Source organism: Epinephelus lanceolatus, chromosome 20 (assembly GCF_041903045.1).
Source record: "Epinephelus lanceolatus isolate andai-2023 chromosome 20, ASM4190304v1, whole genome shotgun sequence".
Taxonomy (NCBI): domain Eukaryota; kingdom Metazoa; phylum Chordata; class Actinopteri; order Perciformes; family Serranidae; genus Epinephelus; species Epinephelus lanceolatus.
Genome location: NC_135753.1, coordinates 9,866,949 through 9,886,514, shown reverse-complemented (window position 1 = coordinate 9,886,514; position 19,566 = coordinate 9,866,949). Strand labels below are relative to the sequence as shown.

Sequence of the window (19,566 nt, the reverse complement as noted above, 5' to 3'; positions counted from 1 at the left end):
TCAATGTGAGAGTGACAGAAGCATCCAATCCCTTGGTTTGGATGTTGTGGGGCTGCAGTTGATGTATGATCACTGATTAGTTTTTTAAATACAGTGGAGGTGAAAGGGAACTGTGGGGACATTTGAAAAACTTAAAACTAACTTGTCCTTCTGGAAACAATATCCTGGTAAATCTGGATAAGACCTCCAGCTGTGTAAGGATGAAATAGTCCCTGATGTGAGGACTGTTGACAGTTAGGTCTGTGGATTATTATTATTATTACCAGGACATTGTTTCTGTAAAAGGAAAGAGCTGTTGAGTTTGTTCGCAGCACATGTGAAATTCCATACACCATTGTATTTGTGCGATGGCAGATGTTTCAGAGGCGGATATGTCCAAAGCTGTGCACGCAAACCTGAAGCTATCTGCATGCTTAGATAACACAAAGGGTAATTGAGAAAATATGTCTTTTTTGATTTGTGTAAAGTGACCCTTTAAACAGTAGTCTGAAAATGCTTAGAAGCGGCTTATTACCTCCTGTAGTTTGGCTCATTTGTGCAGGTGAAAACCAATTTTGTTCTCTTCAAAAAAACTTGGCCTTTCTTTTGAGGGCAAGCCGCTGCTTGGATTGATGCTAAAATTCATCTTTTTTTCTTAATGCATTCTTGTGTGGTATGAATAGCAAAGAAAGGAAATAATGGCAGAGTGCAGACAAGTCCATCATGCTTAGTGAGACTTGTTTTGAGTACCCCCTGCTTGCCGAAACCCTTCTAACCACGCAGACTGTCAGTTTAACTCAGACTCACCAGTAAATGTGACCATTTTCACTCCAGTTCACACCTGAGAAACTCTGTAAATGTGACTGTTCCCTGTGTCCCTCACCCAGGGAATGTGACACACTTCCACAAAGCCTGAGCGCATAGGTTTAAAGCCGATGTCTCTGTGTGTGTTTTGAGCAGGTACTCTATTGATCGACGCACGGACATGGACAGAGTGTTCAACGTCCATTCAGGCAACGGGTCAGTCTTCATCCTCAGGGAGCTCGACAGAGAAGAGAACGCCTGGCACAACATTTCCGTCATCGCCACGGAGTTCAGTAAGTGCAACAGGATGGGAAGCAGACATTTCTGTTCACCCACTTTCTGTTGGTCTGTTGGCCAAATTGGATTTTGGGGATTTATACTAACCTCTGAATGTTGTGCTGAAGTGAAAAAGGAGGGTTTTGTAAAGCACTAGAATAGTCACTGTCAGTTCACCCCCTATTGGCTGGTAGGTGGTGTTTGTTTCCCGCCCTGAGTAGAACTCCAACACCATCAACACTCAAAATATGGCAAAGGCTTTTAGTTGAAAGTTTTTAGCAGGCTTTTTTAATCCTGAGGTTTCCTGTAATTATTATATAACAAATTAGTGAGAAGCCTTCTGTTTCCACGTCTGCTTCTTTTTTAATCCACTGTAAACTCAACATTTCCTGCTTTGTGCTGGTTGTAGTGATGAATTCAGTATAATGTCCACAGCTTTATTTTTATTAGTACGTCAGTCATGTTGCACTCACCAATATGCTGCTCTGAGTTTTTCTTTTAAAAAGAATTACTATACCCATTTGCAAATTCATTTGACTTGCCTTGTGACATACTATACTATACTATGACTTTTTTTTTTTTTTTTTTTTTTTACATTTTTATGACATACAATACTTTGACTTTTGTAATTGAATTTTTAGATAGATTTAATGACATGCTAGACTATGGCCTTTTATGACTTTTTATTGCATACTACACTATGAAATGAAAATTTTATGACATACTATACTATGATTTTTTTATGGCATACTGTACTATGACTTTTGATGACTTTTTTTGTCATACCATACTGTTACGTACCATAGTATGACTTTTTTTAAAAATATTTTTTATGGCAAACTATACTATTAATTTTTTTTAGATTTTCACGACATTCTATATCGTGACTTTTTAATTATATTTTCATGACATACCATAGTATGGCTTTTTAAAATATATTTCTTGAGTTTTTTTTTTTACTTTGTAATGAAATTTTGATAACATACTATACGGATGGATATGGATGTTTTTTTATGAGATACTATACTATGACATTGTATATGAAAATTTATAAATTTATAACAAATTATACTATATAACATTTTTTTTTAAATTATGACACACTACACTGACATTTTAAATGAAATTAAAACTAAACTAAATTTTTATGGCATACTATAGTGTGAGCTTTTTAATTATTTTTTTATGACATATTATACCATGACTTTTAAAATTATTTATTTTTTTTTACATATTATGGTATGCCATTTTTTATGTTATGACATACTATACTATGACTTTTTTTTTAAAAAAAATTAAATTTAATGTTATTCTGTGCAATGACTATTTCAATGAATTTTTTATGACTTACTATACTATGGCTTTTTTTGTGTCTTTTTTATGACATTTTTTAATAATGACATTTTTATTTAAATTTTCTGGAATACTATTCTATGACTTTTACAAAACTGTTCTTTATAAATGACAGAATTATTCAACAAGGCGCGCTTCTGTAGGTTCCTTTATTTTACCAAAATCCAAGACAGCATCAGTTCAAATAAAGTAATATACAAAGCAATGCAAGAATAAAATTCACCCCCAAATCATATTTCACAAAAAGTGTATTTCTGTGTTGTCACTATGTAAAAATGTGTGGATCCCAGAGAGAGAACAGTTGCTTCAGTGCAAATGCCACTGGGAATATTATTACAAACTTTTCTTACTTTCTCATGTCATACCAACTATGACTCTTTTCACTGATCTTTATTTTTTCAATATATTTATACTGACGGAGTGCATGTAGAGACTAATCAAACATGCATGCACCTTAATTGTATTTCTTCATGTGAGTTATTTATATATATTCAGTTACATGTCACATACATTTGTGATGCTGTCAAGAACAATTTAAATATCACAATTACGCTGTTGTCTAACAATACGTCCATTCTGTTTACATGGAAACAGACAATAGCTACACACACACACACACACACACACACCCACATGCATTATGGCACACTTTTGTTAGGCGAAGAAATAATTATCTGTGTAAATTCACTCTTCCCACCTTTGTGTTTCCTAGACAACCCGCGCCAGATCAGCCGCGTGCCTGTGTATGTCAGTGTGCTGGACGTCAATGACAACGCTCCAACATTTGCCACCAATTACGAGACATTTGTGTGTGAGAACGCCAAAGCTAATCAGGTTGGTACAACCAAACACAAAGCAGTAGCCATGGTTTCATCTCGACCTCTCCGTTAGGATTACTTGTCCGCTTCCTGTTCAGCATGAAAAAGTGCTCTCACACCTGTAGTTCACTTCATTTGGTCGCAGCAAAGGTAAAACAGAAACATTGTTGCATTTTAGTTTTGTTTCAGCTCCTGTTCACACTGACTTCTTGCAAACAAACCAAGAGGAGTAAACATGAAGTTCAATTGAGTGACAGGTGACTCATTGTTTGGACAGTTTTGGTGTTTGTCATCCTGCATCATCAGGACCCACATGGGGAAATCAAATTCTGGTGACAGACGTTCATGCAGCAGCACTTTCATGCTTCTAAAGTGTTTTTATTTTAAACTCATAGAGAAATAACTGATTGTCATTACTCATAACATGCCATTGATTAATAATATCCTACAAAGAGACAATGTAAAGAAGCCATCTTGTAGAGTAATGTTTCAGTGCTTATTACTGTGGGATCACTGTCAAACAATGATGGCAGTTTTAGCAGCCTTTTTACCAGGGGAAACACCCTCACTGACGTGCATGTGTTACTATGGTTACATGTATGCATTGGCATAAATCAGTTGTGGGATATATGTGGCTTTTATCAGGATCAGTTGTTATTATAAAATCCTGTGGTTGCTTGGTTTTCTTTCACACCACAAGCAAACTGCACCAGAGTCCATTTGGAAGCGGACTAAGACCCACCTTATTGTGCAATCTCGGTTCGCTTGTTTGGTCTGCACCACGGCTCGACTGACAGCTTTCCCACTACCCAAGTGAACTGTACTAACCACATAAATGGATTTGAGTTCGTTTAAACTGAACCAAACAGATTAGGTGTGATAGCACCCTTATCAGCAGACATCAGAGATCATTTGTAACTTGTGTTTTAAGCTAGAGGAAGTACTAGATGGGTGGGATAGCTTTTTAAAGCTCAAATTTCATGATGATAAAAACACCTTACGGATCAGTTTCCTCCTCCAAATAAAGATAAAAGATGTCAAGAACACAAACACAGCTGTAGAACAGAAGTTTGTGAAGAAACAGCTGCACTATCAACTATTTGCATGTTATGTTTAACACTCCCAGTCTGACAGTTGTCTCCTCAGTTGCACTGCTGCCATGTCTCCTGAATTAGAAACCCAAAGTGCTGTGACACATAACACATAAACTTTGACACTCTGAGTCTTCAGTTTCACTATCACTTGCCAGTTGCACCACACATTCTGTGTTCGCACTGGGGACTGAACCAAATGTCGCTGTGTGGGCTCAGAGAAAGCATGATGACCCGAGCCCTGACTTGTTAGACTTGCACTATGGAATATTAAGCAAAGATAAAAAGTTTGTTCAGAAGATTATCTTTCAGATACTGAACCTCAGCTGCTGTGGGGGAAAGAGAATTTATCATTTACGTAAATACCATAAAACTTCAGTTAAAAGCCTAGTCCCATTTAAAGACCCAGTCCCTTTTGCTGGCCTGGTGTGGCTACACATGTTGACAAATCAAGGCCTGTCTCAATTAGAGGCCTGCTATGGTTGCCAAGCAGTTCATTTTTTATAGTAGGTCTTCAGATGAATAAAACCGGGGTTGTTGGCTACCTCCTCGATTACCCTGTAAGTTATTCATATTCCTTTAGTCCCAGGGTCCTCAGATCAAAAGAATCAAAAGGGTTTTTCATAATGTACCAAGAGTTCTCATTATGCAGAATGTATTATTTAAAAATAATATATATTATATAATTGGATTATACATAGTGACGCATTCAGGTGTAAGCATCATTTTAATGTTGGAGCTGTAAAAGGTGGGGCTAATTCTTACTACTGTGTGTACTGCTGGGTAACTTAAACCTATAGTGCATAACTTCTGTCGCCTCCCAGCTGATAATGCGTTATTACAACTAATAAGCTGGCGGCACTTCCATGTACACAGAGTAACACTCGCCACACACCGTGTACACAAAGTAACACTTGCCTTTGTGGTAGGATCCACTTCTGAACTGTGTCTCAGCCGCTTCTTTGGGTTCTCCGCCATGTTGCTTTCTCTTTCTACCTCCGCTCTTCCTCCCCCTCCCTTCTTGTTGTGAGGAAGCATTTCCTGTGTGCCAGTGCGGGAATGTCGCTGGTCTACACGCATACTAAAAATGATATATATTAAAAAATACTGCGAGATGTTAAAGGAGCCGATCGGCTTAATCAGCATTGTGTCATCTCCTCTAGTAGTGACTTGGGTGAAACGGTCATTTACGGACCTGTAGAAGTTACGCACTATAGCTTTAACCCAGTGGTTCCCAACTGGTCCAGCCGTAGGGTCTATATTTCTCTTTAATCATCACTGCAAGGCCCACATAGTTTGATATATTCAATGTCATACTTGCATTTGGCCATGTCGTTGAACAAGTTTGTTGTGTCTGTCAAGTAACTGTCCATGAGTCACTCACTCTTCAGCAGGAAATTTACTGTACGTCAAAATAAAGTGGGTTCTTTTTATTTATTTATTTTATTTATTTTTTTTACAAACTTAGCACATTCACAAGTTGCTTGTGGTCTATTCAGAATGGAACCGGGACCCACTTGTGGACTGTGACCCACCAGTTGGGAACCACTGGTTTAACCTATACAAATAACTAGTCCATACTCATTGGTAGCTTTGTCACCTTCTACCTATGCCAATCCTCAATGCCTATGTGCAGTTTCACATAGATTGACCACGTCAGTGAGTAGAAAAACGTGGGACAGACAGAATGACACACTGACAGAATGACACACTAACAGTTTCCGTGATTATGTACAGCATACCATACCATGACTTAGTCATACCAAAAATTAGAAAAAAACCCCCAAACATTCGTCCACAGGGGGAGCCACAGTGATTGGTCACATTTTAGCCATTTTTAAGCATTTTTCTGTTGTTATAGCGCCACCCAGTTGCCAATTGGAGTTAAATTTCTCCAGTCACCTTGAGGCGTCCTGTTCTACATATCTACCAAGTTTAGTAAAAATCGATATGGTGGTTAGGCCTAGATAAGAAATTAGCTCTCTAGCGCCCCCATTTTGTCTGATCGGGTCAATAATGGAGGGGTCCCCTCACATTATGTGTGGTCATATGTCTACAAAGTTGCGTGGTGATCGGTGAAACCCTTGAGATGTTATACACCTTTATGTGATGAGCCACGCCCTCCGCAATATTCATTGCCTTATAGAAGCTCAGTTTTAGTAAGTTTTCCAACTTTTGCCAAGAGGGAACTTTAGATATTGGTCCCTAGATTATGTTCCCCGAGTTTCATGCAGATCGGTCAAACTTCCTAGGAAGAGATCGATTTTAAGTGTTTTTCAAAAAATTGAAAATGGCGGAAAATCTATATAAAAGGAAGTTATGGGTTCTTGAGGCAAATTTGTTTCTCATGAGGAGAGGCATCTCTGTGCAAAGTTTCATGTCTGTACCACTGTGTCAAATTTCACATGGATTGACCAAGTCAGTGAGGAGAAAAACGTGGAACAGACACACACACACACAGACAGAGTTTTCGTCATTATATAGTAAGATACGATCTATTAGTCGACTACATGTTGTATTAATAATTTGTGGTGTGTAAAGTAACTATAGTTGCCAAATAATAATAAGTACAGATCTTGAGTAAATATACTTACTTAGTTTCCATCCCTGCTTTGCTGACGTATCCAGGCAACCATGATAACACTGTAAAGTATTGTGTGTACATGTATAAGCATTTTGAATGTTGAGGTTCATTACTTGTTAGCGAGCCATTAACTGTTTGTCTTTATGAAATCCCCAGGGACCAATCTGCCCCTTTAACCAGAGTGAACAGCTGATGTTAACATGCAAATACACGCCAATAACAAGCTTGTTCTGTTGGTATCTTTGTTAATTAGATGGTTTACAGCTAGTGTTGGCCAGATATGGCATCATAATGTATACTGTGAGACAACAGAAATCAGAAACGTGTGAAAATGTTTATACTATGTTAGCTATTTCTTTTATTCTAAGCCATGGTGGGCGATGCAAATGCAGCTGGCCTTCAGTACAGCATATTCTTAGATTTACATGTTGCTCTCTTGTCTGTTTCTTATTTCAGAGGATACAAACCATAAGCGCCACAGATCCTGACGAGCCACTCGGAGGACACCGGTTCTTCTTCAGTCTCGCACAAGAGGCTGCTGGGAAGGCCAACTTCTCTGTCCGCGATAACAAAGGTAATACACTCTCAGCTGATGCTTGTGGCCATCACATTAACTTCACTCTTCTGTATAATGCTCCCATAAGGCACTTATACCTGTTGTTAAACTTAACCACATCTCGTGCTGCGCTGCACATGATGTGATTTATAGTTTTTCTTCTCGCAGCACTAAAAGCGCATTCACAGACCAAATGAAATTTCTCTTGGAGTTTATTGAAATATTCATTCAGGTTGTTGATTGCTGCGTGGTAACCGGACATCCTGTTGTTTTCAGACAACACGGCCTGGATCCTGACTCAGAGGAACAGCTACAACAGTCTGCACAAGAGCATCTACCACGTGCCTGTGGTCATTTCTGATGGAGAGTTCCCGATGCAAAGCAGCACCAACACCCTGACCATCAGAGTGTGCACCTGCGACCACGAGGGAAACATGAAGCTGTGCAACGCCGAGGCGCTCACAGCGAGGGCGGGACTCAGCACGGGAGCCCTGGTGGCCATTTTACTTTGTGTCATCATTCTGCTCAGTGAGTAAACACAGGCAACCACCTGCATCTCCATCTTGCAAACATTTGTTTTTTAATTTGAGCTTTATTTAACCCGGGTGGCTTCACTGAAAATTAGATTTGAGCGCTTCTTAAAGCCACACTCGAGAGCTTCCTACTGTAGCAAAGCACCTCTCGCAGGTGATAAAGAGACAGTTTTGAATTTCACTCCTTAATTTGATTCATCACTTCCTGTGGGCGGGTAATTCTGCCAGTGACCACAGCTGACATGTTAATTTGATTTGAACAGCAAAGCAGCAAAGATCTACAGCATCTCAGTGGGGGGATGGAGCATTGTGCTTTATTGCAGAGCAACTTTGTGCTTTAGGTTAGTACATTTTTGCATAAAATGTGTGCCTACTGCAGATGCATTAGCTTAGGAAACACTATTACTATCTGTCTCTTAAGTCCTAACAAGGTACAAATGTTCCAGTGGTCTCTGGTTCTTGCATCACGCATGGCTGACTTCCTGCAAATACAAAAAACTTTTCAACCTCAGTCATATCAGAATATTGAGAATCTGTCCTCTCCAGGATAAAACAGCAATAGCACTTCAGGGGAATTTATGTCTGCCGTGTGAGGGGCTTAAATTCAATTTCTAAAGACTCAAAAAGAAGTGCACCATGACCCAAGTCAAGATGTTTTACAAAACTAGCTTTATGCCCATAGAGTTTCCAAGGCACATTCAAATTAGCTTCAATCACCATATTTTTTAATGACCTGCCATCGTTAGAAGCCATCTATTGAAGAAGGCTTTCAGCTAGATAAACAGAGAGACACTGATTCATGTTTGACTTCATCCAAAGAGGCCACGTCAGCTTCGAAAGCATCAGACAAATGAAGGACTGTAATCACCTACTTAACATTCTTAATGTACACCCCCATACATACTTCCAAGACTGACTTTTTTATGGCATTTTGACACAACTTTCTTTTAAATAACATTGTTCTGGCACTATACTGGCATACCATGACTTTTTTAATGAATGTATTGAATGCTATACTATGACATTTTTATATGACAAACCAAACTATGACTTTTTTAATGACATTTTTGTTCTGTGACAGTTTTAGAGCATTTCTATGGCATACTATACTATGATGTTTTTAATGATATACTAGACTGACATTTCATGACATATTATACTTTGACTTTCTATGACATTTTTATAAGATTAGAGACTTATTTGTTATCCATCTGTATATAAGGTGCAGTGCAATACACAAGGATAAAACAAAGTTTGCAGATGCGAACAACAATATGCAAAAACAGGGACAGAAAAAGTAGCTACATATAATGTGGTATCAAAATGTAGTGCAGTGATAGAAAATTTCTCCCATGGCTATTCATAGAGATGTGGGCTGGGAATAATGCTACCAAAAGAAAAAAAAAACATGACAGATCACTGTTAATTGCTATTGTTGTACATTTTTATGATTTTTTTAGTGACATTTTAGGTGGCATATTACACTATTACCTTTTTACCATCAATTTATTTCGACATACTATACTATGCCCCTTTTTAATGAATTTTCAATGACATACTGTACTATGACTTTTTCTGACATTTTTCACGACTTACTATACTTTGACATTTTTATGAAAACTTTATGACATACTATAGGCTACTGTGACTTTTTGTAAAACATTTTTCATGACATATTATGAATTTTTATGATTTTTTTGCAACGTACAAAACCATGACATTTTAATGAAAACTTATTGGTAAACTGTAACATTTCTATGAAAATTTTATGGCATACTGTACTTTGACTTTTTATGACCATTTTCATGACATAATAAACTATGACAAACTGTACTATGACCTTTTTTTAATGACATCTTCATGACACCATGCAATGACTTTTTATGACATTTTTATGATTTTTTTTGACATTTTTCATGAAATACTATAATATTTTTATGAATATTTGAATACTTTATAACATACTATGTGATGACTTCTTTAAACAGATTTTTTTAAAACTACTATGACTTTTCGTATGAAAATTCTAGGGCATATTATACTAAAACCTTTATTATATTTTTTTTAAGACTACAGTTTGGCTTTTTATGACATTTTTCCATCGCATACCATACTGACATTTTTGTGAAAACATAATGACATATTCTAGGACAATTTTTTCAATAACAAATTATTCTGTGACTTTTTATGACAATTTCTATACCATGACTTTTATATAAAAATTCTAGGGCATGTTATACTATGACCTTTTTATGACATTTTTCATGACAAACTATCACATTTTTATGAAAGTGTTATGATATACTATACTATGGCCTTTTAAAATGAAATTTATATGACATAATATACTATGACATCTTCATGACATTTTTATGAACATTTCATGGCATACTTTAGTAAGACCTTTTTTAAAACCTTTTTCATGACACACTGGACTATGGCTTTTTATGACATTGTTCATGACATACTATACTTTCTCTTTTAATTACAGTTTCCATGACATATGGCAAACCATGCTGATCTTTATTAGGATTTTTTTTATGACATACTATACTCTAACATATGTATGAAAGTTTTTGACTTACTTAACTATGACTTCTTTAAATTAAAATTGTATGATATTCTATATTCTTTTATGGTTATAAATTTAAAACGATAAACGTTAAAAAATCAAATACACTTACTGATTGTTACACGTAAACCCTGAAGTGTATTGTGATCACACCGCAGCTCAAATGTCCCAATGCTACATAATGGTACAGAAAGTTGTGTTTCTAGCACTCCGTGTACTTGTTCTTAAACTGCATTCTTTTGTGATCTTAAGCAGCAGTGGCCCTGAGGAGGGAAAAATACATAATGCATCCTTGTGGTAGCTGAGCCTGTTTCTACAAAGTCACAAAGTCCCTGAACATCAGTGAACACTCATGCAACATCAACAATTCCCCCTGGACAGTCACTGGCCTTCAGAACAAGGAGAGGGAGCAGAGAAACAACAGCAAAAGTCACCAAAGTCTGTTACTTGTTCTCTTTGTTTTGTTCTCCCTGTAGTGATCGTGGTGCTGTTTGCTGCCCTGAGGAGACAGAGGAAGAAGGAGCCTCTGATCATCTCCAAAGAGGATGTCAGAGACAACGTTGTCAGCTACAATGACGAAGGGGGTGGAGAGGAGGACACTCAGGCCTTTGATATTGGCACGCTGCGCAACCCAGAGGCCATCGAGGAGAGCAAGCAGCGGAGGGACATTGTCCCCGAGACCTTCTATCCTCCAGTTCGACGGCCGGTTCTGCCCCCAACCCGGGACAATAACGGGGACGTGAGGGACTTCATCAACCAGAGGCTCCAGGACAACGACAGTGACCCAACGGCGCCGCCTTACGACTCCCTGGCCACCTACGCCTACGAGGGAAATGGCTCCGTAGCAGAGTCCCTCAGCTCACTCGAGTCGGTGACCACTGAGGGTGACCAGGACTACAACTACCTGAGCGAGTGGGGACCTCGATTTAAGAAACTGGCGGACATGTACGGAGGCGACGACAGCGACAGGGATTCCTAACGAGAGCCTGGCACACAGACAAGGAGAGAAAAGTGAAACAAAACACATGTTCAAAACTTGTGGGCAATCCTGGTGCATGTGTGGCGAGAAAAATGGCAAAAGGACCGAAAAACGAGCATCGTGCTCTTCCACCGCCACTGCTCACCATTCAGTTGTCCCTCCGGCGACCAGACGTAGGCTTTGTGTGTCCAGTCAGTGTTAGTTGCGTTTTTGCCAGGGTGCAGTGAAAAGAGACTTTGTGTCAAGACTTTTTTTGTGTGTATATGGGGTGTACATGAGGCCCAAATATATCTATACCGATACTTTTCTTTTTTGTTTTTCCAAAGCTGCGTGTGATGGACACGTTCAACAAGCAGTTTTGTAAACCAACAGATATGCCTATGTATTTTTCAGTGTTTCTGGGACAAAAACATGCTGCATATTGTGAGTTCTATCTTAGCTTGTGTACGTACGGTAATATGATACAATACGCTGTACAGTTCTTTTGTTTTTCTAGGGATTTCTATCGTCCAAATGATCCCCTCTTCCAGCGATGTCTGCCTCACATTAGCCACTTATCCACAGTTGTGCTTGAGACAGACTCACCAGAAAATTATGATATTGTCGTCTCTGATGAGAAAATGAGAAATCTCAGTACACATTGGGTGGGGAAGGTATGCATCGATAAATTTGCGTCAGCCGTGGCCCGTTGCTGTCGACAAGTGGCTAATGATATTTAACGCTTACATGAAGCTGTGGTAAAGAATGTGGATTTTACGGCCACGAAAAACATCTGCAAACACACCAGTTAGTCATCTGTGCAGTATCTGATTTTCATCTCCACACAGCTTCGAGCATTCGCTGTGAGGTGAGCCAAATACCAAATATTTCCTTATTTAGCTGAATGTCTTCAGAAACATTTTTCTCTGTGCTGCCAGCTCTTTGGCTGAAAAATGAAGTGCACAGAATAGTGTTATTTCCTACGATACACTGATAAAAATTCACCAATCTAATGTGCGCCAGGCTGAGTTGGAGGAAAATACTGGTCTTGTTGGACTTTTTTGCTTGACCACAGAAATGTGTAAATGATTCACTCTGTACAGCATGGTGTAAGTCAAAGTCACATCAACTCCCGGTGCTGAAATGATGCCACCGAGCTTGAAACTGCGACATCAAATTAGACTAGGTGAAACATCTTGTGGACAGTTACCATTAAAATTGATCATGCAATTTTATTTTCTTCCCTGAAATGGCTCATTTTATCAGTTCAGACGATGAAAAAAAAAACAGGAAAATGAGCATTTGAATCAATGCATCGATGATACTTCAATTGGAATTTATAGAAGAATTATACACACATTTATAAACTTGGACTCTTTCCATCTGTAAAGCTTTTATACTTTATGTGACAAAGCATCAAAGTCTATGATGTAAATCAAAAGCCTTAAAATGGGAGAACAAATAACGCAATGAGAAGTGACCTAAAGTCTTCTTGATTTGGGGGTCAGATTCTTGTCACAATCATAAAAAAACATATAGAAGCATCTAAAATAAGAGTGGTCCTTCCTTCTCAGATGAAATCTACATGTGTTTGATGAAAACTTAGTGTCCTGAGGGGGGCTCTGCTCTGCACAGTCGAATGTATAATAATGTAACATAGCGGTTAAGTAATGGAAATGTGCCAAAAAGCATAAAAACACCAGTATTTTCCTTTAAAGTCCCTCCAATTTCACACTGTCCCCTGCCCTTCATTACATGTACTGTATGTAGTGTTGAACATGAAGCCAGTCCGAAGCGTTCGCCGGCCTGATTTCCTGAGGGACGAACAGCCTTTTCCATAAAGGGGCTTATCAAGGGGCACCTGACCTTTGAGTGGTGTGGAATAAGGTTCTTAAACCCAGAAGTGTGTCCTTGGCTCCCAGAGAAGGTCAAAACATTATCCTGCAGCAAGAACACAAACAATTTTAATGTGATTTTTCAAAACAAAATAAAAAAGCAATATTATCAAATTACTTGAAGACCTCCTAACTCTGAATAAACAGTTCTGGAATAAACGGGGCTTGCTGGACTTGGAGGGCAGGATGATAAAGAAGAAAGCTAAAACAAGCTCTGCCCTCACTCACAAAAGGCCAACCTGAGAAGAGGCTGACATTTATCAGACATTTGAAACAGTAATAACAAAACACAATGGTATAATTGCAACAGTGGCACACGTTTTCTCTCTGTACCCTGAATCAGGCTTGACAGCGACAACTGTGCAGCGCATTAAATAATCCAACTGATAACACAGTGGTTGGAAAATTTCTTTACGCTCGGCTGTTGTATACACGTGTTCTCCTTTTCGCCCCCTTGTTTTGTTTATTAGCTTGTTGCTGGAGCTCCCATTGTGCAAGTGGCCATTTCAGACTGCGGCAATGTTGCCATGATAAGCATTTAATGGGTTTAGAAACCCTTCACTCGAAGAAAAAACTGCTTTTCTGCCTCAAGGTACAGTGTGAGGTCTCAAATGGAAATCAACATGACAGCAGCACTCACCAAAAGCATTTCTTCCTTCAGTCTTCACTATTTTCCGTCTTCATTCAGGGTGTCAGCATATCGCCATTACGAAGACGTGCTTGTGTTTTCCTATGGAGAGTATAATTGCCTCCAAGCATTGGCGCCATGCTCCGCTAAGATAACAGAAAGTGTTTGCACATCGTAACGTACCGCACCGCCACTTCTGTTTTTTTTTTTGTTTTGTTTTTTTAAGTTGAGGCAACTAGATGGTGACGCTCTCTTTTCTCCAGACACAATAGATCTGTGGTTGTTGATGTGTAGACACGGTCGGCCCTGGGGCTCACCTCTACTACGGTATATTATGTTGGTGACAATGTGATTGAGCAGTGGAGTTTTGTCAATGTAGAAACAATTTGAGAGGTCGTGGTAGTGTAAGGGGCCCTACATCATTGGCCATTCATCAATCTGCTTTGTAAAACGTGATATTTTGTACTGAATATTTATATGACACGATTAAATATCTTTAAAATCAGCCTCTCTAGTTTCTTTGTGAGGTGTTCTTGCAAAATAACATAACGCATTAAACTGAGGGTTAATCATGTGACAGGTTTATGTACTTGTGTAGCAGCTTCAGTGGACTTACTCTCCCTTTTTTCTTCTGGTTACAGAGGATAATTTAAGTTTTATCTGAAATGTGATAGCAGCCACAGGCTAGCAGGCAGGAAATTTACCACCCTCACAGGTATGTATATATTATCTACAATAAATCTTAGTATAAAAGACTCAACTCTACATGTCAGATAGTAATTCATGTGACGGCCGTTGTTAAATAGCTGGATCCAGAGGCGACTGAGCTGAGGAAATTGTTAATTAGACAATCTATAATTAAGATCTGTCAGACAGCCAATCGGATTTGGAGAGAGGTTAAAAAAAAAGAGGGGGGGGGGGGGGGGGGGGATCACATTTTGATTATTAGAGGATGAGTGGCAGATGTGAGACAGATGGTGACGTTGTGGTGATTGAATATAATTGACTCAACCCTTTTTGTGGTTTAGGCCTCTTAGCGGTACGCTGAGCAGGAGAGGATTACAATAAATACAAAATCAGATTTTCAACTGTTGATCTGAAACTTTATTTACAATAACAGATTTGATGGTTCATTTAGCATCTCATACTTAATTTAAAAACTTGTTCTCTTTCCTTTTTTTTGGCATGTGTCAGTAACATTACGAGCTCCTGTTGTGGTATTGGGTTAAAAAGTTAGTTCATGGAGTCAATATTTAAAGATTTAGCAACAAACATAAATATAAGACAACATAAGGCCACCTTTGACAGTGCTACAGTACCAAACAGCATAAAACATAACAGTGTCTTGCTTTATTTCTAATTCTCTTTGCCTTCTGTCCTGCTTTATCTTTGGAAATTGTGGACTAAAAACTACTTTCACCTAAGTCTCTGGATACTTCGCCACAAAATGACCATTTGTATATCAATTACTCAACATGTTACCTTGGATATGCTAAGAAAATGTTGTTACTCTCGAACAAAGAATCAAAAAAGGGAAACATTTTTCATGAATTGAAGAAAGCTGGGATCTATATGAAGACATCCATTTACACTCATGTACTCAAATATTTTGGCTAAAAGGAGATTTAAAACAGTGGTTCCCAACTGGGGGGTCCCAAGTTTGTCAAAAAACACACTTTATATTTTGAGGTACACTGAATTTCCAGCAAAGAGCTTTTATTTTGAAGTGCCGTTTCCTGTTGTAGAGTGAGTGATGAACGGCCAGCTCCTTGACAGAGACAGTAAACTAGCTTGACGACATGGTCAAACATAAGTATGACACTGAATGTATTAACTATGTGGACCTTGAACTAATGACTAGTGAGAAATCTGGACTCTGTGGCTGGATCACTGATTTAAAACATGTCAGTACAAACAGTCTCATGCACGGCAGAGTAGCGTGCCTTGGCACACCTGTGCGTTCGAACTCCACTCATTCACTAACACATGGTCAGGCTTACTCAGGGTGCGATACTCAAAGGTGTATGTTTACCAGAAAAGTCATGTGTTTAGGAAGTTCTGAGCATCAGCTGGATAAATGAGACTTTGATTATACTGCACAAGTTGTGTGAGAGTTTGTAATCTGATGTTTTGACTTAGTTCTGCTGTCGCTAAATGACTTAGATTCATGGAGAATATTTGCCTTTGTTTGGAATCCCTATTCATCAGAGGTATGCAAGAAAAACAGCTTCCTTTACTCACTGAAGGTAACACACTGAGTAACTGATATAAAAATGGTTACTTTGCAGGTGAAGAGTCTTTTATACCAAGCCAACCAATCCTCCCTTGTGTCCCATCTATGTTCCTGTAGAACTTGGGAAACAGTCAATTATCACTGCTAAGCTATCACAGCTCCACCATCAACTAGTGGCATCACTCTTGCCTGGAGAGCTGCCACATCTGCAGTCAGAGCTCCTTAATGTGAATTCGGGTCCTGATTGGCCTCCGAAGAAGGTGCTGTCACTTCCTGCATTCCTCCGGCTCGTCGGTCTCCTTCTCCTGCCGCTCGCGCTCTCGTCTCATCTCCTTCAGCTCCTGTCTGTATTTCCGCTCGATGAAGCGCTTCTGATGAGCCATCTGTGGGAAGTTATCTGGTACAGGGAGAGGCAGAGCGGGAAACGGAGAGAAGTCGACCAAGGAGAACAGATAAAGAGAGAGAGAGAAAGAGAGAGAGAGACAAAGAGGCAGGGGTGCGAAGAGACAAGGTCAGTTTCCAACTGGGCGAGGACAGCAATTTAGGGCTCAAATTGCACGGACTATAGTTTTCATAGCGAGTGTCATGTTGTCACTTTGGTCAAATGAGCGAAAATGTTGCAGGCAGTATTGTGATTAAATTGCCCTCGTGTTGTTATTTCATTAATAATGATGAAGTAACAAGAAATTAGACAGGCCTTGTTTGGTTTCAGCACAATGACTATGAGATCTGATAGCATAATTACAATGAACATTTCTAAATGAGATCTGTAATAAGATGGTGTAGTGTGACAGCAGAGAAAATAACACAAGCTGATAGGATGTTAACATATAGGAAGGAGACAAGAGAAACTCTTATTTTCCAGCCGATGGATCACAGATGATCTATAAAAGTTTATTTAATTGTCTCTTGCTGCTGACGACTGCCAGACCTCTTTTATAGCTGACAAATGCTACTACTTGTTGACAACCAGTAAACTGTAGAAAAACATGAAGGTAGTGTTGGCTACAGCAGCCATTAGTTTCTAAAATGAAGTTCTGAAGCCTCCACTTGGGTTTTCTGCTCCCTGCCAACTTGGCTGAAGCCACACAACCCAAATTTGGACAAATAGAGAGGGACTCTGGGTGGATGCTGTGAGAGTGAAAAAAAAAAAAGTGTCAACTGTAATGACTCAGATGCCTTTCAATTAATGAAATACACTCGAAAGTGCACCCAAACTTAAATGCACCTGTAATGTGTTGCTGCAAAAATAAACTTTGTATTTCAATAAAGACATTTACTATTTTTGACTGAATCCCCGAAACACTTTCTTTTAGGCCAGCACCTAGTGGTCATTAGTGGTACTGCATGTCACGCCACTTTTACACTGTCTTGTGAAAACCATACATCTCTAGAATGTCCATTTCTCATTAGCTAAAAACCCCCAAACGTCTGCCATTGCTCGTTTTGGAACAATAAAGACCTGCTCTATCAAGTGGACAAATATCCCATGTCTCCTACATCGGTTTTGTGGAAAATTGTGGGTTATGTTTGCCTACAAAAGTATTTCGCTGTTGGAGAGAAGGTCATAAAACCAGGCTGTCTGCAGTAGAAAGACACAAATTCTTTTGAAACTGGTGCAAAAGGAAAACACAGAAAAAGGACTGAGGCATTTGCTTTTGCTCAAGAGGTAGAAAACCTACAACTACCAGAATTCACTGTGCCACACTGGACCAATAAACGCTCCCCCTGGTGGATGATGAAATGTGAGCTTGGCTGTTTTGATACAATATCGGTCAGGTGGCAGCAAACAATCTCGTATTACAGTTAAACTGTAAGCTAAACCATGTTTCTGAAAACATTTGAGATGAGAAATAGGCAACCGTCTGAGCTCAGTTTTCACAGTCCAGTATCATAATCTTGATTTATATTCAATCAGCACTGCCTAGTATTAGTTTCGTAAATTTTAGTAGTTTGATTTTGAGAGAGAGAGGGGCGGGTCTTTCTCTTGATCTGCTTCTGTACTCTATTTGTCCCTTGTGGCGGCATGGGTAGCAGGCAATACGAAAATGCTAGGTACAGCCTGTTGTTCGAGAGACAGCCCAAGAGAGCCAGCGGAACTCCCATTTGGTGAAATCTGGAGAGGAGTTCCAGCTGGGTTAGATGAAGGGAAGTATACCACAGTTCATTTACACATACTACCCACATGATACAAAACTGGCTAAACATCGGCACAGTATCCTTTTACGCAAAGTTCTAGAAAACCAAAGCAAAATCCCGTAACTTCCCTTAGGTTTCTCTTCCTTTGTTTCATTGTCCTTTGAAAGCTTTGTTGACCCACATGTGAAGTTAGTTCGTTTTTGGTGTTGCAACTATAATATGGTAAGGTTTGTTTTAATTCAATACAAATATTAGTTTACCCAATTTGGTCCTAATGATGTGAGTTGGTAATGTACCATCAAAAGACAATCAAAGTAAAGTGGTCTAAAAAAAACACATGCCAATGCATTTACTGATATTCATATTATATTAAAAGTCAGATGATAGATCACTAGATTCTATCTAGGTCGTATTTATCATCACACAGCAAACTGCTTAGTGTAATCAAAAACAAAGTTAGAGATCACACAGATGTTAATGCCTTTAGCCTTGGTATGACCCTGTATTATTTTGCAGAGTAGATGATGCAAATACTGAGTACTTTCAATTACGAATATGGGCCAGAGGTCAAGTTTGAGCTCAATGTCTTTAGATAAATAACTTCATAACAAAAACTAATAACTGTCACAATTCAAACATTATACCTACAATTTATTTAGCTGGACAACAAAATAACTTTAAAGTCATTTCTCTCAATTCAACACTGGTGAGTTAGGGTCTTTAACCTCTGTGGGGCCGAACTGTTTTACCTTAAAGCTATAGTGCGTAACTTCTACAGGTCCGTAAATGTCCGTTTCACCCAAGTCACTACTAGAGGAGATGACACAAAGCTGATTAAGCCGATTGGCTCCTCTAACATCTTGTAGTATTTTTCAATATATATCATTTTTAGTTTGCGTGTCGACCGGCGACATTCCTGCGCTGGCGCACAGGAAATGAAGGGCAGGGGGGGGAAGAGCGGAGAGACTCATAGCAAGAGGTAGAGCGCAGGTAGAAAGAGAAAGATGGCGGAGAAGCAGCCGAGACATGGTTCAGAAGTGGATCCTACCACAAAGAAAAAGCCTGGACGTTCGGCTGAAGGTCTATTAGCAAAGAAGGAAAGTGACCGACAGAGAAGGCAAACAAGGATTTGTATTGGCGTCGCTTT

The 19,566-nt window shown here is 39.0% G+C and overlaps 2 protein-coding genes across 3 annotated transcripts in view; one reads left to right on the top strand and one right to left on the bottom strand.

Annotated features, from left to right (window-relative positions):
* LOC117264661 (cadherin-6) overlaps nucleotides 1-11,588 on the top strand; it is an 83,044-nt gene extending 71,456 nt beyond the window's left edge. The window contains exons 8-12 of the mRNA XM_033638809.2: nucleotides 940-1,076; nucleotides 3,125-3,246; nucleotides 7,362-7,479; nucleotides 7,738-7,989; nucleotides 11,043-11,588. Of these exons, the coding sequence (XP_033494700.1) occupies nucleotides 940-1,076; nucleotides 3,125-3,246; nucleotides 7,362-7,479; nucleotides 7,738-7,989; nucleotides 11,043-11,545 (1,132 nt within the window). The 3' untranslated portion in view covers nucleotides 11,546-11,588. The remainder of the gene's footprint in view (nucleotides 1-939; nucleotides 1,077-3,124; nucleotides 3,247-7,361; nucleotides 7,480-7,737; nucleotides 7,990-11,042) is intronic.
* A 3,547-nt stretch (nucleotides 11,589-15,135) lies between these two features.
* The window catches only part of drosha (drosha ribonuclease III), a 161,683-nt gene continuing 157,252 nt past the window's right edge, over nucleotides 15,136-19,566 (bottom strand). For both annotated transcript variants that reach the window (XM_033638985.2, XM_078162497.1), the window contains one exon: nucleotides 15,136-16,677. In XM_033638985.2, the coding sequence (XP_033494876.2) occupies nucleotides 16,547-16,677 (131 nt within the window). In that variant the 3' untranslated portion in view covers nucleotides 15,136-16,546. The remainder of the gene's footprint in view (nucleotides 16,678-19,566) is intronic.